Raw genomic sequence first — 22,462 nt, 5'->3', positions numbered from 1 at the left:
ACGTTTGCAGGGCGGAAATGAAAAAAAGTTAGGAATCCTGTTAATGCAATGTCAGAGGCGCATTATCTGTTTGTCGCACTAATCCAACACTTTTCTCAACACAACATTTTTATCACTTTACTTTCTCAGCGCGCTAATATATTGTAAGACATAACTTAACACTCCAAAGAAGATTAATCTTAATCTTTTATTTTAAAATTAGTTAAACAGCTGAAGCCTCTAAAGGCGATCAAATACTAACTTCTTCCTACCGAACCTGTAATTAAACCACTCAAACTGACAGTCGAAACCAATCAATGATATTTTAAAACAACGGCTAATCTAATACCATTGCATTAAGTATTTTACATAACCTTTGCAGCTAAGGTATGATACTTATTCTACAAACTGCAGTGACCAGGTGCAATGAAAACAGTTATTACCAAAATCTAGTAAAGTGTTCAGTTATCAGCGTTCAAGGCCTTTTGTCACTAGTTTTGAGCTACATACTCAGTGTTGAAAAAAACGTTAAATTAACGAAGTCCTTCTTTTCAAGTATAGAAACCTGTACACTGCCCTCCTTTCACAGATTTGTTCAGCTTTTGTTCACTGGGTTCACATTGTAGTGTGACGGATTCGGACGCTCGCATTTAGAGGTCCTGAAAAATTTGACAATTCATTTTATTTTAAACTTCTTGGTATAGTTTGATAGCCAGCTCTATAAGCTTTAATTTGATATAGGGGTTTAGGTATCTACAGTTTAAACTGGACGCGCTACATCACGTAAACGCAAGACACCTCTGAAGGTATAGGGTAACCTTAATTTGCAATGCCTTAATTATAGCTATATATTACTTGACTTTGCATTTGCTCTGCTGAAACTCTGTAATAAAAAATATTTTTTTGCTTACTACCAGAGCGACGCAAGCACGCGCGGTGGAAGCCCAAATGTTTTTAACAACTCTTAAAGGTGCGGTTGCACCGGGCTTTTTTCTGCAACCTGTAACACAACGCCGTTGCGAAAAAATTTTACGCGTGTAACAATAATTTTGATAATGACGATGATAATAATAATGACGATGGTAATGATAATATCCTTAATGACCCTCCTCCCGATAGGGGCAACTTGTCTTGTAACTTGTCTCGTAATAAAATTTGCTTCGTAAGATGCAGGAAAAGCAAACTTGACGCCTACTTTTCCGCACAACGTTGTTATTTGTTCGGTGTACCGTTGAAAGTTCGGTTCTATACCGTTTCGGGCAAATTTGAGTGTGTAACATGCATTTTCAATAATGATGACGATGATGATGATGATGATAATAATAATAATGACGATGACAATGATAATAGACTTAGTTAATTATCCTCTCCCCGATAGGGGAAAGTTGTCTCGCAATAAACATTGCTTTGTAAGAAGCAAGAAAAGGCCACTAGAAACCTACTTTTCAAAACATTGCAAGTCAGATTCAATGCAGCATTAAACAGATTTTCTGCAAATTGCAACGCAATGCTAACGAAAGCCTTACGTTGCAAAAAGCCGAACGTGATTTGATCTTTACCAATAAAAATTATGATCAAAATATCCGTTTACCGATGAAAGTCAAGCACTTGATTCCTACTAAACTAACAAAATTCAACGCAACGCATTTATTCCTATTTCTTTAGCTTTTGTTTTATTTGATACACCTTTAAGTCGCTTTTCGATTACGAAAATTTACGCATTCCTTTCCAAACAAAGGTCATGGAATCTTAGGGGTTCCCTGTTTAAAAGTATTTAAGGTTGTAAGTTCAGCGCTCCCCAAGTGCACTGCTTTTACATGATTGTCAGCCCAACCAAGGGAAAATAAGGATGGACCGGCCTTTTTTGAAGGAATATCAGCCCAGGGATATTGTTATGAATTTCCTGGTGTAAAATCTCGTAAAATTAAGTATAAAATATTTGGTAAAGGATATGATTCAAACGTGTCCCCCTCGAACACTTCTAATGGTAAACATAAATGGAGTTTTTGTCACGATCGAGTACAAGCACATTTCCGTTTTTATTAACGGCAACATTACAAAGACAGCTGACGACAAAATGTTGTCCTGTTATTTTAGTTACAAACTTTCCGTCCAGTGTAAAAAGTTGCAGTCGTTCGTTTCCATAATCGCACACAATCAGTTGGTTAAACTTGTCGATACCGAGTCCGAGAGGAAGCCTCAACTGTCCGTCACCAGATCCCTCACAACCAATATCATACTGATACACTCCTGCATTATTGAATACCTTGACACAATGAGCAACTGGATAAGAAACAAAAAATGTGTCCTGGTGATAAACAGCAAACCACGGCTCATAATCCTCATAATCACAATCTGGGGCACTGAAAGACTCTAGCAAGTCGCTCCCGTCAGGGGAGAGGACTTTCATTTTATTGTCCGTCCAGTCACACGTGATAATGCGACCATCACTTTCAAAAGATATGCCAAACGGGTTCCGTAGGTGTTTATCGTTGATGTGTTTGATGAACTGACCACCTTCAGTAAACAGAGAAAGCTTATTTTCACCACCAGGTACAGAGACAATGACGTCACCAGACTCGGTAAATGCCAACGAAGTAGGCTCATTGTTGAGTTTAATCTCTCTCAAGAAATTCCCATCAAGGCTAAACAGTTGAATTCGGCTATTTTTGGCATCCGCCACTGCAATCGTTCCAGTTTTATCGTTCACAGCGATATCGGAAGGCTCGTCAAACTCTCCTTGTCCTTTCCCAGTTGATCCAAACTGAAACACAAATTGATACTAATGAGGTACAACCTGCACAACCCAGGGACTACCAGTCAGCGGCTGACAATTAACTTGGATTTCCGCTCTATGTTGTCCAGCACTCTGTGGTGTGTATGTTACTGTGTACCTTCCATCTTTGGAGTCTTTTACATTAGTTTTAAGTTGATGGCCTGCCGGAGTTAAGATGTGGACTTCTATGTCATCACTTTCTTGATAACCCTGCAGTCCATCTGAATCTTTAGTTACAATCGTGAAATTTGTTTCTTTCCCTTGCATTACCTCTTTCTTACTTTGTTTTTCAGCTATAAACAACATCGAAGAATCGGTGTTACTAACCACAATTCGATCCAAAATATACAGCTTATTTTCCAGTATGTAATACACATGTGGCGGCTTACAAATTTCAGGTTTCCTTGCATTCAATAGTTCTTCACAGCGTCCGACGATGGCCGAATTTGTTTGAAGAATTTCAGCGCTGATGTTTCTTTCTAAGATACTCTCGCCTCGATCAACGCAGCTTTTTAGTTGAGTGACAACCAACTCAAAGTTTTCCATTCGTGTTGCGTGATGTTTCTGTTGCGCTTCATAAATTTCAGTCAAATTGGCCTTCATTTTCTTTTCATGTTCCCGCAAATCACGAATCATTTCTTCCACTGCCTCAGTCATCTTCTTTTCGGCAGACAAAATTTCGTTTTTGTTTTTGTCCATTAATTCGATTTGTTTCTTAATTTCATTCTCATAAATAACAGTTTCCGCTTTTACTTTCTTCACAGCGTCCGCCATTTGCATCTTTTGTACTTGAGCAGCTTTCTGAGTGTCTGTAATAGTGTGTCGATTATGACTCACTACACAGCACTTGAGGCAAATGGGAACTTTGCATTCTTCGCAGTAAAATTCCAGGGGTTGATTTTCATGATATTGCTGTGAACACATGACGGGTCTGTTGATCAATTCTTCCACATCTTGCGTTCGCAATTTGTCGATGAAAACATTGCGATGACCTCTTGTGGCCTTCAGTCGTTGGTGTGCGTCAAAACAATCTTTACAGAGAAAATTCTGGCACACGAAACAGTAACAAGTTACAGAGTTATTCTCGTCACAACTGCCACATTTCTGTGCCCGTGCGCTACCATCTTTGAGAGCGAGAACATCCACCAGTCGGTTGAGATGAAACGATGTGGGCAAGTTGTTGAAAGTATCTCCTTCGGGTATTTGGAATGATGTCTGGCAAACAGGGCATTTGATTGTTGTTTGTAACTGTCTTCTAGCGAAGCATGCTAATCTGTCGAGGCACTCCAGGCAGAATGAGTGAAGGCATGGCAATGTCTTGGGAATTTTCACTGTTTCTATACACAGTGGGCATTCAGCCTCCTTCTTAAGGTTCTTAAAAAGCTGTTGAACTTCCATGATGAAATTTATAAACGACACGGACTCTGCATGGCTGCGGAGACATATTCATAATTAATAGTTGATATGTTGCCAAATATGGAATTATCCATTCTCGTCCCCAGAGCCGCCTGGTCCTCTTAGCCGCTCTGGCTAAGAGGGACGGGATGCTCTGGGGACGAGAATGGGAATTATCGGGATTGGAGCTTTGTCGCCGATGGTGTTGAATGAAGCTAAGAACTGTAAGAATTGCAATTTTAGTAGCAGTATTAACTGATTTAGTTTACCACGTTCCACAAAATTAGCAATGTGTCGGTGAAGGGGCGATTCTTGTTGAAGTTTTATGAAAATTGTATGTGAGGTCTTGTTGGGATGAAAACCTCGCACAGATAATAATACGATGGCCCACAAGGGACACGCTGCAAACATAAAAGAAACCAGAAAACACGCAAATAAAAAAGAAACCATGCAAATAAAAAAGAAACCAGGCAAACAAAAAAAGAAAACACGCAAACAGAAAATAAACCATTTGAACAAAAAAGAAAACACGTCAATGAAAAAAGAACCATGCAAGTAAAAAGGAAGCATACAGAGAAAAAGAAACCACAAAAATTAAAAAGAAACCACGCAAATAATAATAATAATAACAATAAAAACACGCAAATAAAATAAGGGAACTCACGCCAAGAGTCATACTAGTTCCCCTTGTGGATATTTAGTGTTGTGTCGCTGACCAGGGCCCGGTTGTTCGAAAGCTGATTAATACTAATCCACGATCAAAAATTAACCGAGGTTTTCATCTCGTCAAATAATAATGTTTTTAAAAGCTATTAGATTTTAAGCTAATGGTAAAAAAAAGTCTAAGTCAAAACTGAGGAACAAAAATCTTTTTGAAGAGTCTTCATTGATTAGTAATTAAACTCGAATGAAAGTTCACGTTAACCCAGGATTTGCTCAATCGAGCTTTGAACAACTCGGCCCTGGCGAGAGGCACAGCGTACAGTTTCCCGCCGTTTCCCTTCTTGTTAGCGAAGTGGTAAGCGTAGCGTTCGATGAAAAGTTAGAAGGAGGATGTTCTGGTCACGCTGTGGGTCAGAATCAGGAGTTGGCAAATTCTGTCACGTCTGTGGAGTAACAAATGGTACAAATGAAGATAGCCCTACTCTTAGTGTGATGGAAGCCGTCGTTGTCGTGCTACCTGCACTGACTTGCACTTTCCCCTTTCCTAACGTACGAGTAAAAAAGAAACGATCCAACTTCAAACTTCAACTGACAAATTACAAGCCTTTAAATACGGGCAAGTTTGCCAATTTTGAATATTATGGTATAAATCTTGAAAAAGTAAACTTATAAGAGAAACACTTACCGACCCAGTACCGAAGAAAATAATGTAGTCGGTGGTTCAATGAGCTTATGACCTAACCAGAAGACCTACCGAACTCCTATAGGAATCATCGGAGCAAAAAACAGTCGTAAACTGAAAATAAAACCTTTACTGTATCATAAGCAAACGCAATCTCAAAACAAAAAAACGGATTAAAGCATCTTACACTTCGCCAATATGGCGTCCCCTGAATGCTATACAAATCTAAAATAAGTCGTACTATAGTATACGATCACCGGCTGAAAGCCGGTACGACGGATGTGATTTTTGCGGCTGTTAGCCAGTGCTATCCGAGTGAATCAGGTGCGCAGTATCTCTCGCCAACTGCGATTATTGTCAGCGACAGAACACTAAAAAATCCGCAAGGGCTCTGGGAAATAGAATGACTCTTGGGGTGGGTTCTCTTATTTTATTTGCATGGTTTCTTTTTTGTTTGAGTGGTTTCTTTTCAAGTTTTGTGATTTCTTTGTGTCTGCATGTTTCCTCTTTACTTGCATGGTTATTTTTGCATTGGCGTGTTTTCTTTTTTATTGTCATGTTTTTTTTTATTTGCGTGGTTTCTTTTCTATTTGCATGCCAGTTTCTTTTATGTTTGCATGGTTCCTTTTTTATTTGCGTGTTTTCTTTTTTATTTGCATGGTTTCTTTTATGTTTGCAGCGTGTTCCTTGTGGGCCATTGTAAATAATAAAGACAAAACGCTGAAAACTTCCAAGCCGGCCGTGAGAACTGCCCCTTGAGGGGGAGGGGGGGGGGGTTGTCTGTCAGGTATCAGTTGAAAGTTAAGCCATTTCTCAGCTATCACGCAGCTAAAATTTCGTCCACTTGTCAGCTATCAATTCTAATTATGGCGGAGCTCAGTTAAGGTTTACTTCGTGTTTTGCGGTTTTGTGTCCTATCAACGATCTCTCTCTCATTAGCGGAACAGTGTCGAGTATTATCCGAAGATTTCCGAACCTTCTGACTGACTTCAATTCCGATTAAAGAACTGGTGTGAGAACACCGTTAGCAACAGTAGCCTCCAGGCGTCAGTTACTCAGTTATTGTCAAGTCATTTGCGAGTAAAATTCACACTATATTCAGGCAAAGTGTAGACACGTCCAGGCGCGTAGGAGGGGGGGTTCGAGGGGTTCGAACGAACCCCCTTTGAAGATCAATAATGGCGGAAGAAACACTTTTAAATAAAGTTCTTGTGGTCGAAATACATCAACCAAAGAAAAATAGAGATATAAACCCGTTCTTTAGGCCTTATGTCTTATCCTCAGTAAAACCAAAAATTGTCAAGAACCCTTGGAGATTAATTTTAATGACGTTTCATTTTTGCGGTAAAACCGCATCCGCCCGAAAAAGCCATAGAAAGGCGTGCTTTGCGATACGTTTTGTTCTCTGAATGCGATACACTTCAAACTTAATAGTTCAAGCCTTGTTGCGGAGTTTCACGCGCAATGACGTACAAGTTCTCCTGAGAACATTCACTTGTGAATGTGAACATTCCATAAGCGCAATGTGGAGGTTAAAAAACTACATGAGGTGTACCATGGGAGAGAGTAGGCTGTCCGCCCTGGCTCTAATACATATGAAATATGATATGCCTGTCAATCTTGACGAGATAGTCAATTTGTTCGAAGGTCTACACCGGAGCCTTGATGATGCAGTTTACCAGCTTGGTGTATGACTATCAGCAGATCGAATAGCTATCAGAACTTGACAGGGCGCGGAATGTACATTGAACTCACTTGTTTAAGTGGAAACAATTATGCCGTCTAAATGATGTATATAGCTTAAAAAGCTGCTGTAAAACAAAGTTGTGATTTGCCTAAAATGGGTCTCAAAATGCAGGAAATGAGGTTTCTGGGAACCTAGATTTTCAAAAATTTACGGGGGAGCATGCCCCCGGACCCCCCTAGTAAGAGCGCCTCCGTCGCTCGGCAAGATTTGGGGCTCAACGAACACCCCTATCGAAACCTTGGCTACGCGCCTGACGTCAGCTAAAAGTCTTCAGTTAACGTTTCTCACTATCAGTTAAAAAAAACCCTGCCATTTCTCAGTTGACAGTTAAAATTTTGGCCAATTGTCAGCATTCAAAAATCTATTGGAAATATGACTGGAATGGGTCTTCGTATTCGAAATTCAGTGTCTTCTTTTGTCAAGACGAGAACGTCACACCGAAGATAGCTGATGCTGCGCCAGAAATGCCTGGGTAGGCCTCTGTTTCGCGCGATGGCCATTGTTCACCCTCCTCGCCCCCACCTCCCCAAATCGTTTCCACGCATATGTTTTCCTTTGTCATACTAGATTTTTTCGCTGCACTTTCTTAAGTGACTTCCTGAGCTCTTTGGTTGATAAACTATAACGTTTGGTTTGCCTGTGTCATTATTGAATAATACACCATTCTCATTTGTTTACCAGACTTAAAATATAACATCAGCTCACATAATATTTCTTTTCATTGCGCATATGCCACTCATGGACATTCCAATCCTAGCAGTATGCAGGATGTTTGTCCCATGAACCTAGTTTAATGGCCTTAGTTCCCGCGAGTCTCTTGTAGCTCAGTGGTAAAACATCCGAACTAGTAATCGGAAGGTCTTAGGTTCGACTACTTGAAGCACTTAGAATTTCTTTTTCCGAGTTTTCCTGTGTCATTACTGAATAATACATCATTCTCAATGTCACTCAGTTATTGTTTTTGACGTATGTTCCACGAACGGCTTAGCCTTTCCACTATATTATGGAATGGCAAGAGCCTTAGCTTTGTCTTTTGTTAGTTCATTGAAGTACTTCATCGTTCATTATCAACTGAGCCATCCAGGGTAGTGGTATTTCAGGACTTTCAGTCTTTTATCCACAGTTGAGTGTTGTCTTTTACAGCTGTGCACAACAAAACGTCTTATTTCTTTTTGTTGTAACAGTATCCATAATGATAAAAGTATCGATAAGAAAATAACCTGTTCTTGTTCCATTCAGTTGCACGTTTTTTGAAAACCAAGATTAGAATTTTATTTTAGTACGACCTAGCGAAGCGGTCCACAAGAAAGACATGCAAACAGAAAGTGACTTAGTTGGGATCACGTAATAGGCCTTATCACGGTTTTCGACGCCATTTTGACGAGTAGGCAAACAGGCTCGAAATAACAGTGTTTGTATGCAAATCCGATGTCAAATAATTTTCATAAAGCATCGCTTCTGAAAAATTCATGAATTGGAAACTTTTGGCAATAGGAAAAGGATTTTAAGAAAAAATTTGGAGGGACGTAGCTGTGCCAGAAAGCGTCCAGTCGTGTTTTGAACTTTCCATACATTTCCCTGTATTTTTTTCCCGCGAGCTATTTTTAGAGCAGTTCACGGCTGATTCGCTAACAGACAAATGTATAGAAAGTTCAAAACACGACTGGACGCTTTCTGGCACAGCTACATCCCTCCAATTTTTTTCTTAAAACAGGGGCACCCAACGGATCGTTTCGGTAAATTATCTGTTCGGAAGGCCCTTAATCCCCTACAATTTTCTAAAGGGAATTTTCACTTCGAACTTTCGTGATATGGTAAACTTTAGGCCTAGTGTTTTCGGATTGATAAAAATATCGTTTTGAGGGCCGAAAAAAGGTCAGCTAAGATTTTCGGAAGGGAAATAAGGCCTAAGGTTTTCGGGAAATGGACAAAGATGCCCTAGTAATTTCGAAAAGACTCAAGTTGCCCTAGAATGACCGAAAGAATAAAAATATTATAGCGCGGCCTGAAATGAACTTACAGAGCTTTAAAGGATCTCCAGATAGCCTAAAATAGCGTTTCAAAGGGTCTGAGAGAAAACTGTCGTTGGGTGCCCCTGTTAAGGACGGTGCCTACTATTGTTACTGCGCTAGACTGCAAGCAGTCCCTTTCTGGTCGGTCGAGAGGGTGCGCTCACAGCGCAGCGAGACTGGAGCGAGGAGAAATAAACGAGAAGAGACTGGGGGAGAGAAGGAAAAGAAAGGGACTGCGCTGCTAACTGTAACAAACGCGTTCGAATTTCCCGTCGCTCCAGCAACGGAAAATTCTGATTGGTCCATAAACAATAGCTGCTGTCAAACAAGTTTGATGTGTAATTAACTTCTTCACACGTTTGATGTCAACACTTCAGATCACTAGGAAAATGGTTTCAGTCGTGAAAGAGAGTAGCAGCGATGTCTTCGTAAATTTAAGCGATCAAGTCGGCGGCTTAGTTCTCAAAGAGGGACAGAAGCTAGCAGTAGAAGCGCTCTTGTCGGGAAAAGATGTAATGGCCGTTCTTCCCACTGGTTTTGGGAAATCCATTATATATCAAAGCTTTTGCATTAAATAGCGAAAAACTTTGCCATCACGGCTTCGATCGTGGTTGTTGTTCCGCTTCGCAGTATTATCGAAGACCAGTTGCAGTCAAATGACTTTGGTTTAAAAGCAGTTGCCTTCGACAAGATCCCAAAATTATTAAAAGACATTGGTGTCAACTAGTACAATGTAATTTTCGCATCCGCGGAACAAGCTTTGTCGGCAGAATTCACCGCAGGATGTTTAAACATGATATTAACAACAGCTTTCCAGTTGTCCTGTACTTCGGACGTTTGTGTCGTCGATTTCTTTTACTCTGGGCCTCGAAAAAAAATTATAAATGCACCACAACTTCTAGAGATTTTGGCTTTTCAGAGAAGCTTGGATCAATGCCCAAGCTCGGCGATTCTTCCTCTTTGCTCCTATATTCTGGTGATTGAATTACAATGTTGAGTTGTTATTTATTAGCTGTCATTTAGTAAATTGGATTTTTAATGGGTTTAACGAATTGTGGGCGGAGTTACCCTGAACGCATCTGTTACAGCTAAGAGCGCAGTCCCTTTCTTTTCCTTTCCCCTCTTTCACGCCTCTCTCCAAGCTCCCCTCCGCTCGTTTTTTCCAGTTTTTTCGCGCTCGACTATTTCGCGCGACCTCTCGACTATCCAGAAAGGGACTGCTTGCAGTCTATTACTGCGCATACGTTCTGCGCATCTCGAGATACTCGGGTTTCCTATGGGTGGTGCCTACTAATACAGGGATAATTTTGCGCGGTTTAAAACTATGCGGAGAAAGCAGAACTAAGCAACTGCTTTTGGTATCTCGAAAGAAAATTGGGGGTAGCCATGCATTTTTCAGAGATAACTAAGCTTCAATTTAGGAAAAAAATCCCATACATTCCTTTATATTTTGGCGCTTTTTAGAGAAATTGTGGCTTAATTATCTCTGAAAAATGCGTGGTTACCCCCAATTTTCTTTTTGGATTCCAAGAGGCCTTGCTAAGAACTGCTTTTTCCGCATAGTAATAAACCGCACAAAAGTACTTCGGTATTAGTAGGCACCGTCCTTAAAATCCTTTCCCTATTGCCAAAAGTTTCCAATTCATGAATTTTTCAGAAGCGATGTTTTATAAAAATTATTTGACATCGGATTTCCATACAAACACTGTTATTTCGAGCCTGTTTGCCTACTAGTCAAAATGGCGTCGAAAACCGTGATAAGGCCTATATTCCTTTTTGCTGAAGAGTGACCAAAAGGCGGTTTATAATTGTGACCCGAGAGCACAGACCACACACTTTAATTGGGTTGGGGCCCTAAGAGGAACCTCCTTACCTCCTCCCCCAGGATAATGACACTCCTGAAAGTAGGAGAGACCCCCAAACACTCACTTGTGGGAGACGTCTGTTTCTATAAATCCCAAGAAACCCGGGAAGTGTTGCCTATGTTAGCTTATTTTGCTGTTTAATTTCCCATTGCGTGACTGGAGCTAATCCAACTCTTTCGTGACAGCCCCATAAGCCAACGCGACCGCTGTAACACAAGATGGCGGAAGAAGAAGATTACGATCAGTTCTTGACTTTACACAAAGGCCAGCTAATAGTGGCCGGTATCCCTGAACAGTTTTGGAAAAATTTACACGTAAAGCTGAAGAATGAGGTGAGTCTGTTTTTCACGATTGGAAAATTGATTTTATTTGGAGAAAGTTTGCTTCAAATTCCACAGATTCTAGATTGAAGCTCAAGGTTTAAATCTTGCCTTTTTTTCTGCGCCATCAGACCAGTTTAATTTTTGCGTTGCCATTTACCTGTTGTTTTACTGTGCTGAAAGGGTAGTTAAGACAGCTGCTTTGTATAGCAAAAGGAGTTGATATTCCCCTTCCCTGTGTATACCCCAGAGGATCATGTTAGAATTTGTTAGGGGGGAGCCAGGCTGCATTCTACATGTATGTAGGTTACTCCAAAGGTCTTTGGCTTAGGTTTCCAAATCGCTCAGTGTACTGGCGTACTATTATGGTCTCTGGTGTAATGCGACGTATTTGCCTGGCTTTTGCTTACCTCATAGACATTAGTGTGACAAAAAAATACCTAGTAAGGGTTTTGAAAACTTCCACTGTTTAAACGAACTGTTTTTGTCCCAAAAAGATTCTGGTGTAGGAATAGCCCATTTTACAGGTGTGGTCTAAGTGACCTGGCCTTAGATTGGAAGCGAGGCTGGGGGTGACCTTGTTTTGATACAAACCTCATTGCTTTTCATATGTAGATCATGCTGTTCTTAAGGTAACTAGTTTGCATTTACATATGAAAAGCAGTGAGGCTTGTATCAAAACAAGGTCACCCCCAGCCTCGCTTCCAATCCAAGGCCAGGTCACTAAGCAAACGACTGTAAAATGGCCTATTAGAGTCTTCTGGTGGTCGGCATTAACATTATTTTTCCTGGTTTAGGCGCCTTCGCTGCCACGTGGCATGGAACCTCGAAATTCTATGATATCTTTGATGTGGGATGTACACAGAATGAACCCTGGGGTGAAGGGGAGGGTAGAATGCACAGGTGGTATTCACTGGTCATAAAACAGGTTTCTGTCCAGCGTCAAGTGCACATGCAATTTGTAATCCTTAGAGATAGTGATAAGGGCCATTGGACAGTGGCCTACATGAATTAAAATAATGTCATTTGCATTTTGTACTGTAGGGGTGCAGTTACACATAATTTTATACAATAATAACTGGTCTCTACTTATTAAATGTTACTCATACATAATTTGAACTTACAACACTTTGCTTCATGACTTGTGTTTAGACTTATGATGCTGGTTCGTACTTTACAATGGCCAAGGATGAGGACGGAAGTTTGAAGGTTTTTGTGACAAGTGAAGAAGGGATAAAGACGTGTGATCCAAACTGGTGAGGAATGTAGTTAATGCTGCAGTTTATATTATTTATTATAGTGCAAAATAAGTTGTATGATATTTAGAAGAAAACAAACAAAATCACTACTGTGACCATGGTTTAGATATGTGTTTCCAATTACCATAAAAGTTTTGACAACTTTAGCCTTGAAGTATTGATCATTTGAGAAGCCATATCAAACACTTGAAAGTGTGTTTCATCAGACATTCAAACACCCTGGCAAACATGCCTCGTTTTTCAACTTACTTCTCCGTGTTTGGATACTGATGAAACACACCTTCTTGTGTTTGATATGTTACATCTTGAGTACTTTTTTAAAGTTTGGCTTGTTGTATGTTTGTTGAACACTTTCTTATATTCAGTGCTCTATCTTAGTGGTACTTGTAACTAGTCCAGGGCTAGTAAAAATGGGGTCTGGGTTACTAAAATGTGAGGTTTACTAGCCACTGGGCTATTAAACCCTATAAGAAGAGGATGACTAAACTTATGTGGCTGACAGGCCACTTAATAGAGGTGGCCATTTAACTGGGGTTTTATTTACAAAATCACACCATTAAGGCTGATAATTTACACTACATAAAATTTTTGGCATGGTTCGGAAAAAAAGTTCAAATCCCTAAAGTTTCATCATGAAGTGTCTAACTAGATTTCATTCTGTTTACAGTGTGTTCTTAATTGACCATGCCTGGACATATGAAGTGAACTTTGCACGGACCCAGCTTAAAACAATCCCTGGTCTGGCAGACAGAATGGCCATGTTGATGGGAATAACAGGTAATGTACATGTAGTATATAATAATGAACATTACAGTACTTTTGTTTTGTTTACAGAACTCTGACTTCCAGACATGGTAGTGTATGTGATTAAAGTAAAGGTTTCATTGCAGACAAAGTATGTTTCTTGAATATGACCTCTCTGTGAGTGGGATGGGTGGTGATGGTAGGTTAAGGGGCTGAAATAATTTTAAGAGAGAGAGAGAGTGAGATTACATGTAGGGAGTGGATTTCTAGGGTTGTGGTAAAAAAGATAATTTGTATTAATTTTATAACAAATGACCACTGGGTACTGAGTTGTGAATTTCAAAGTGACACCTGACAAACCATGTGTTTCGTTTTGGCACAGCTATTGACGTGTAAGACTTGTTATGTTTAATTGTTACTGATTTCTGGGCAGATTCTAATTTTTTTGTTTTGAATGATACATGTCAGATAATTTAATGCATGTACAGTGGTATTGATTTCAAGATTGATTGATGGTGTTTATATGCATTGTTACAAGTTTTTATCATTAATTACATGTACAAAATGGTTTGATTAATATATTTATTTATTAAAAAATATTTGGTTATTGTCTGTTGCAGTAGTTGCCATGCATGTACAAACAATAATAAAGCTCTTCACTCTCTATTGTTTATACTAATAATCATTCCTTAAGGAGTTTTTGCAGTTTTTTATTGTTTGATTTTCCTGTTTACCTTAAGATGGCAATGTATCTGACATGAGTCAAGAAGAACTTATCGAAAAAATCTTTGACAAAATGTGGAGGTTGGTTCATTGAATTACATGTAATAATGTAATATCCTTTGTCCGGTTTATATGTTTACCATTTTTCAGTTACAGTTAAACTACATGTACATGTGGACCACCTCTACGGTGATTCACCTTGTAAAGCAACACATTTTCATTTTTTTCATTTTATTTCACCACACACCTTGCGAAAAAAAAATATATAGGAAGAAAACATATTAAAGAGAAAGTGACAAGGAAGCCTTTAATAGGAGAAACCATAGGGCTAAAAATAGTTAAAGCAAACATCTCTTAAAGTCTATCATCTGTTTTTAAAATAATTATCGTCAAATGTTACGTTGTGTTCTGTGTTGCATTCAAAATATTTCATTACACAGTTAGAAAATTAGTCTTTGTCACCTTGATTAATATGTATGTGGCTAATATTATTAATAATTAATAGAGTTATTAATAGTAATTTGAATACCTGGCAGGAGTAGTTGTGTTAAGCCTATTGCGCTTCTTGGTAGATGCGACTAGATATTAATTTGCTTGATGATAGTACAGCTGTATGTTATTTGTTGTCCTCATTATTCTCATCATTATCTCTCTCATTTATTACCATAATTTATTATTTTGTGTTACCATCTTTGTCATCATCATCATCATCATCATTATCCTGACCACCATTGTCATCATCATTATCTCTGTCATTTGTCACCCTCATCATTGGTGTTACCGCCTTTTTTTATCATCATCATCATCATCATCATCTTTTTCATGACCACCATCATCATTATCACCAGCAATACCACATTTTCTTTTTTTTAACTTTTTATTTAAACTCATTAAAAATTTCCTGATGTTCAGAAACAAAATTAATGATACGACTTATAAATCTAATGTTTTGGTTCACAAAATTTTCACCAACTTTTTTTTAAAATCTTAATTGCAGTTTTAATCAGAGTTACCTTTTGAAGATGATAGTAAGTAGTAAAATTAATTATAATAATTATTAACCAAAACTGATATATAATAATAATTATTATAGCAGTAATAGTTATTTTACATTTTATAAGGGGTAAATTGGAAAGCAATTTAGTCACAAGTTTTACTTTGCAGCCTATTCATTACTCTTATAATGGAAATTAAAGCATAAATTATTTAAATCTCTGTGAAATTGCTATTAAAAACGCCAGGGAAAGTTTGAAAGCACAACCTTGCCTAGTTGTATGAAATTTACTTGAAATACAATGCATACCAGCAACGCAAGCACAGGCTCAAGCATGAGCGCAAGCACAAGAAAAGGAAGAAATTCCCAGCAATAAGCAGGATGTTTATCACATGAACCTAGTTTAATGGCGTGGCTCCCACAAGTCTCTTGTAGTTCAGTGATAGAGCACCTGGGCCCAGTTGTTTGAAAGCCAATTAACTCTAATCCTCAATTAAAATTAACCAAAGTTTTCATCTTGCTCACTAAAAATGTGTTAGAGCCAATTTTAAGTTAATGGTAAAGAAAAGTCTAATTCAAAACCGAACAACAAAAATCGTTTGGAAGAAATCTTTATTAATAACTTGAATCAAGGATAAAATTAACCCAGGATCAGCTTAATTTGCCTTTGAACAACTCGGCCCTGGAGGTCATAGGTTTGACTTGTGTTAAGAGCTGGGAGGACTCGGATTTCTTTTTTCCAAGTACATGTATGCCTGTGTCACTGAGTGAAAAATACATCTTTCACTTTTTCGCCAGACTTAAACAAAATAGATGTAACTGTTGTCTTCATTGTAACATGCCAGTACAGTCGAACCTCGATTATCTGGACTATTCGATTATCCGGACTTTTTTCTCTGGTCCCAATTTTTTCATGAATATTAATTAGTTGTGTACTTGAAAACTAAAAGTCGCAAAAAGCCCAATATCCCTTTCAAAAGACTGTTGGAACAGCGTATTATCCTGTGCAGTTTTCAAAATTCGCAAGTGCAACGAGACAATACCTGAACTAAAAGTTTTTATTTGTAAATACATACTGGCTGTGTAGATTTCACAATTAAAATGATGTTTTCTTCGTTGTAACCTTTTTTTTACATTTCTATCTCATTAATATTCATATTTTCGATTATCCGGACTCTCGATTATCCGGACTATTTACCAAGGTCCCGATGAGTCCGGATAATCAAGGTTCGACTGTAGTGATTTTTCTTCATCTAATTTTTTCAAGGGTTACGATGCAAGTGGTGAAATTTATGAGAAGGATACCAGTAATGATGAAGAGTATTCACCTTTATGGTTTGTCATGGATGAGTTTGGTTCTTGTATAAGGCATTCAGATGATCCCACCTTTGCTGTGGCGTTCCTGCATTATATACCACTTGGTGCTTCGTTCTCAATTATGTGGCCATTAAAGGACATGGAGTATGGAGGTTAGTGTTGTTTATACCCTCACATCAAACCAAAGAATGAAAAAATATTAATAGCATCACAAGACAGCAAAGCAGAGCCAAAGAAATAAAAATGAGAACTAAATTGTTTTGCTTGGGTAAATTTGTGTTCCTTTACAACTGCCTTTCATTGATTTTTGTTGCTATAGGCTGTTACTTTTTTTTACCTTGTGGAAAATTGGCTCAACCAACCAATAGTCATTTTGGATAGATTTTGTCTTGTTTTAGCTCAGATTTGCCAAATGTTTTGTAGAAATTCCTTCAAGGAAACGGTTTTTTTTTGGTTCATTTGGTGTAAAAATCCATGATGATCTATGGGCAGGAAAGACTTTTTCTTTCCCTATTCATCTGATCCATTAAAAATTTTGTGCAGTTCACTGTTTAGCATTTGTTGAACTCTCTACTGGGTCTGTACATTGTGGCCCTAACGAGAATGACAGACCTTCTGAGCAGACAAATCATTTTTGCTTTTACCAATGTATATGGTTTCTAATTTTTTTATTTTGGTGAGCTTACTAGAATATATCTTAAGACTGTTATTGTTACATGTGACTTTTAAACACACAAAAGTAGTAGGAACTAAAACGACTTCATCCCTTGTTTGATCCTACCACTATCAAGATAGCAACATTAGTACTTTTTTAAACAACATTTACTTGTCCAAACAGGTATGCTGTGTGACCATACCATAAGAACCCAAGAACCTCCAGGATACGTCTTACAAAATGGTGGTTTCTTTTTTTTTTCATGTCAATAGCTAGCCTGTGAACGTAGACGAGAGAAGCGACAGCCGGAAATATGTCTGCGTTTGCAGGCTAGTCAATAGCAAACGTTCATAAAAAACAACTTCAGTCTGTAGTTTTAGTTTATATGCATGCATAACAGTTTAATCTCTAGCGCAATGCACTCCCTTCTCCTTGTCCTAAATAGCTCAGCTACCTAGTCATTGTCTCTTGTTTTCGATCCAGAGGAGGTTACCAGAGACTACTTACCTGGTGTTGAAGATCCTCTCCTAAGAGATTGTGGTCTGTTGCCTTGGTTTCCAGACAAGTTGATGGATGAAGAATGGGTTAAACAGCTCTCTGCCGAGACTACACTAGAATCTACAAGAAATAAACTGAAGGAAATTCAGTTGAAGGTTTGTTTGTTTTTTCCTCAGGGTTTGCAAGGGATAATTCAATAGAATTTTTTCACTTATATTTTTATAATGCATGTTAAATGTCCTCAATAAAGGTTTTTGAACCCCTCTGCATGCACATGTAATAATATTTAGCCCTGCTGCTTGTACAATCAAGTAAGTTGCCACAGATACTATACAAGTATAACGTTTTTTCAAATTAATACCCCATTTAGTTGCTGTAGCATGCTATGCTTCAGTTCGTATTTTAAGAGGAAAGGTTAAAAATAAAGTTAATGTAGATTTCGTACATGTACATATGTAACCAAATTATTACCACTTGCAGTAGAATTGCAATATAATAAATAAGATTGAATAAATTGAAACATGTTTACAAAAGCAAATAAAATAACAAACAAAGCAAAGAACTTCTTTTTACTTGAAAGATAAACTACCGTTAAAAAATAGAGAAACAAAATGCTTAAAACTATCCATAGATTATACTATCTACAGATAGAAACTGAGCCAAGTAGCTCTATGAATGAATGCGTATGTACAGAATCTTAGCCTGTGGGACTCAGGACCTTATTAAGCACTTGTGTGTCAGGTAGCGATGAACGACTATTTTGACGAAAATCGACAACCACAAATATTATCCACAGTTTTGAAGGCCAATTGTTTAATGGGACAATCTTTTACAAAAACCTTAGCAAAAGTGATTTGTGAAATAATAACGCCATCCTAAAAGATGCTGTAGTATAGTGTTTAGGGCTAAAAGATTGGTGACATGTGTTGGCTAGGCGACCTGTGGTGACCTGCTTTTTGCACTGCTTGTAGCTTCTGGCCAAAGTGGAGGTTTTCAAAACCATCTGAAAGACAAATTAGTAGCGGTTTTTCTTCATGTCAATCGTTTACATTTGAACAGCGTTCACTGTATGTGTGTGGACAGCAAAACTCTTGAAAACGCAATTTATAAAATGCCCCCTTTCAAATAAAATAAATTGGAAACAATAATTTTGTGTGAACAAAGCCTGACAAGACAAGGGACGGATATGCCTACTGAGTCAGATTAGGGTGCGTTCGATTGACGTTTTTCCGGAATAGGAATACATACAACGATGACAAGAAATCCCACAAAGGAGGTTTTAGAAGTTACTGGAGTACGAAATGGCTCTTATATTATATGTGTCAGTGAATGTTTCAAGAAATGGCTTTCCAATTTTCTTAAAAAGAGAAATTTAACAACTATTCCGCTTATTCCTATTCTGAAATACGGTGAATCCAACGCAACCTTAGCCTCCTTTGCAGACGTTCTTTGAGTGGCTTTTCAAGGAGGAGTGCGAGACGAATGTTTGGTTTATCAACAGAGTTGTTAACTTAAGGTAAATTGGCCACCGTAAAGAGTCAATTTACTTTTAAGGATCAACTCGTTTGATAAAACCAAACATTCGTTCTACGCTCCGTCGACGCTGCACCACAGTCCTTTTGGAAACTAACCCCCTTATCCATTTGTTTTTAACTGAGTTCTTTTATAGTTTCTGGTGTGTTTTTGTAGGAATGGCAGAGCGAGAGATACCCTATCCCCGACAAAGAAGATCGGCCGAAAGCACCACACGAGAGTGACAGTGAGAAAATATACCGCGTCTTCACTAATGTTGTGCAAGTGAAAGATTTCCTGACACACCCAAGATTTGTTCTGGTAGACAATCGGGAAGATGCCGATATTCTCTGGCTTATGGAGCATTTTAAAGATTTTAGGTTGGTTGCAGTCAGGAATGCACATGTGCCTCTCGCTGTATTCCCAAATTTTCTGCTCGCCACATGCCCTTCTCTTGTTGTTGTTGTTGTTGTTAGTTTTGTATTATAAGACCATTTAAGGCAATTTTAATGGCTGATAAACCCATGCACAATCTTATTAAACAGGCTCCCCATGCATGACATGAATCTGATTGGCACACTCTGTAAACAGGGCGCATAGCACCCTTGTACATGATTGGTAGATTCCTGGTAGATTCTGTTAACTGTGCACGTGTTCCATTGTCCCGGGCGGACGGCACATCGTTGGCAAGGAAAGCAAGTTAGTGCAAGTTCAAGGACTCCTGCCCCATATTTGATCGATATTAGTACTTTTATACTAACTTGTAAGTGCGTTTGTTATCCAGGGCGGGCGAGGGAGGATATCTGGAATTTATTGCAAGCACTAGAGAAAAAGTTAATCCTTTTAATTTTATATTTTATTATATGCGTTCAGGTATTAGTACTGTGGATTTTCAAATATGATTAAAAACAACTGTGAAAACTTTGATCTAAATTAGTAGGTCAATTTTCGTAGCTGGCCATCGGATGAAAGCTCAAACCACATGAATTTTCTCTTTCATAGCGTAATGAAAATGTTCGCGGTTTTCGTATTTGCATGAATGCTAATTGACGGGGTGCGTGGAAAAAAGCCTTCAGTGGCATCTGATTGACTGCTTAATTCTCCTAGCAAATTGCCTTCTTCCTTGTATGAGCAAAGGAGAATTTGACATAAGATCAGATGTCACTTAAGGCTTTTTCCCACTCACCCCTTCAATTACAGTGTTGTTAGGCAAACTGTATTTACTTTGTTCCTTAGATCACTGCAAGAAAACGGTAAATTTATCAACCAGTTTCCAAACGAGAATTGCCTGACGTGCAAGGACCTCTTAGCTGCATTGTGTCAAGGGGCAACCCCCTCTGAAGCTGACACGGGGGATGACTTGCTCAGGAGGGGGCCTGAATGGCTCCCTGTCACATTTAACCTCACCCTGGAGCTTCCGCTGTTTGTGGATCATTATCTTAAAAGGAAGAAGAAGTAAGAATGGCTTCATTTAGCACAATGCATCTTCGATGGTTGGTCGTGCCTTTCCTGGCAGTCCTGTAGGCAAGCTAATGAAGCGAGCGAACGCCGGCGATTCATGCGAGGGGGTGATTGTTTCGCCATTACTGGCAAAAGTCCCGTTCACTCGTAACCGTTTTCGTTTGAATACGCATCAGTTGTTTTCCGTGTTAAAAACTTTCTCTGGCCACCCATACTGAGTGTTTTAAATCGCATTTGCCCGTCCACATTTAGGTTTGTTTTCCTTTTATCGTCTGCCGTTTTGCACATACCCGATGAACGGTCACCGAAAACGGAACTTCTCGAAAACGATGGCCGTTGAATTTGACCTCACGACGTCAAACTTTTTTTTCTTTTTTGAAAAGTTATGTTTTCAGGTGTCCGCACGAAAACACGAAAACGATGTTTTCCAAAATTTGCACTCCGGAGACCGTTGAAAGTGGCATTTTCAGTTCCCGTTTTAGCCGGATACATGTAGACGGACGGCCGATCCGTAAAGAAAAAGTTGTGTTTACAAACGAAAACGAATACGTGTGGACGGGACCTAAAACGTGTTACCAGCTGCGAAGGTTACTCTTAGTAAATACAAATGAATATGAATATATGGAACATTTATTTGAACTGCAGGTGAAAGATTAAATAGAAGAAAGATCCTCGCAGTTATTTACGCAACATAAGGTAAATAACTGCGAGGATCTTTCTTCTATTTAATCTTCCCCCCGCAGTTCAATATATGTTTTCATATATTCATATTCATTTATTCACCCTTAACCGGTATATTACGAACTCACAATATGACCAGCTCCCAGTTGGCTTGATAGCTCAGTTGGTAGAGCACTGCACCGGCATTGCAGAGGTCATGGGTTCGAATTCCGTTCAAGCATGATTTTTTCTTTTAGGCTTTCAAGCTGCGTAAATAACTGTGAAGATCTTTCTTCTTTTTTAAGAAAATAGAAAGTTTTCTCAGTTTTTATTTATTGTTTAGTTACTTATCCTTGTCGTTGTTGTGTCATACATGTTAGTAGGGACCTTAAGCAGCCACGACGACGATGACGCCAGAGAAAACGTCAGAAAACAATAGTTTTACGATTAGGAAAACACTGGCTCTGCACGTGAGTTATACACTTTGAACAACAACGTGAAATAAACAAAATTCATGGTTTTATGGAAAACGTGAGGACACGAGAGTAGATTTTTCTTTCTCTTTCTCGAACTCATTAATAATTCATCAAGCCAAAACAAAGGAAATCACTATCGTGGAGGAGGTTTGGAAATGTGATCTTAATTATCATAAAATTTGTGAACTTTTGCTTTGATTTTCTCAAAGAATTATCAATAGTTTGAGAAGCTATATCAAACACTCGAAAGAGTGTTTCCTCCTATTTCCAAACACCTCGAAGTTGGTCAAAAAAAAAAACACTCGGCTCCGCCTCGTTTTACAAACCTACTTCTCGGTGTTTGGAAATCGGAGGAAACACTCTTCCTCGTGTTTGATCTATTACTTCTCAACTTGAAAACCACCCCTACGAATTCATTTCTCCGTTAGGTCGGCCGTATTACGCAAATTAATTGAGTTGGAATTATCGCAAGTTAGTTTAGAGAACGCGAATTTAATTTTCAAGTTACGCTTTCGGTTATGTCGTCTTCCTCGCTTCTCAAGGTCCCCAGGATATCTGCTTGGACGACGATTCTTATCTTCCCCGCTGTTCTTCTTTATTCTCAGAGGTCTTGACAACCACTGGATCTGCAAACCTTGGAATCTAGCAAGAGCTCTTGATAGTCATGTTACGTCAAATCTAAACTACATGTTACGACTGGGACAAACCGGCCCTAAGGTTTGTA

The 22,462-nt window shown here is 38.7% G+C and overlaps 1 protein-coding gene and 1 pseudogene across 2 annotated transcripts in view; one reads left to right on the top strand and one right to left on the bottom strand.

Annotated features, from left to right (window-relative positions):
- The window catches only part of LOC146470474 (tubulin--tyrosine ligase-like protein 12), a 42,283-nt gene that overhangs the window by 11,612 nt on the left and 8,209 nt on the right, over positions 1 to 22,462 (top strand). Inside the window, exons 1-10 of one of the 2 annotated variants that reach the window (XM_085122565.1) lie at positions 11,304 to 11,451; positions 12,592 to 12,695; positions 13,366 to 13,475; positions 14,183 to 14,246; positions 15,163 to 15,193; positions 16,427 to 16,628; positions 17,615 to 17,784; positions 19,319 to 19,521; positions 20,378 to 20,596; positions 22,344 to 22,455. In XM_085122565.1, the coding sequence (XP_084978691.1) occupies positions 11,338 to 11,451; positions 12,592 to 12,695; positions 13,366 to 13,475; positions 14,183 to 14,246; positions 15,163 to 15,193; positions 16,427 to 16,628; positions 17,615 to 17,784; positions 19,319 to 19,521; positions 20,378 to 20,596; positions 22,344 to 22,455 (1,329 nt within the window). In that variant the 5' untranslated portion in view covers positions 11,304 to 11,337. Of the gene's footprint in view, positions 1 to 11,303; positions 11,452 to 12,591; positions 12,696 to 13,365; positions 13,476 to 14,182; positions 14,247 to 15,162; positions 15,194 to 16,426; positions 16,629 to 17,614; positions 17,785 to 19,318; positions 19,522 to 20,377; positions 20,597 to 22,343; positions 22,456 to 22,462 lie in introns of those variants that run through there. The other variant, XM_085122566.1, reaches the window with a different exon arrangement.
- Positions 170 to 4,289, bottom strand: LOC146470475 (E3 ubiquitin-protein ligase TRIM71-like; annotated as a pseudogene).

This window comes from Pavona decussata, unplaced genomic scaffold (assembly GCF_977016875.1).
Source record: "Pavona decussata unplaced genomic scaffold, jaPavDecu1.1 SCAFFOLD_114, whole genome shotgun sequence".
NCBI lineage: Eukaryota > Metazoa > Cnidaria > Anthozoa > Scleractinia > Agariciidae > Pavona > Pavona decussata.
Note: the sequence above shows the minus strand (reverse complement) of the source record. Positions and strands in the feature narration are given on the sequence as shown.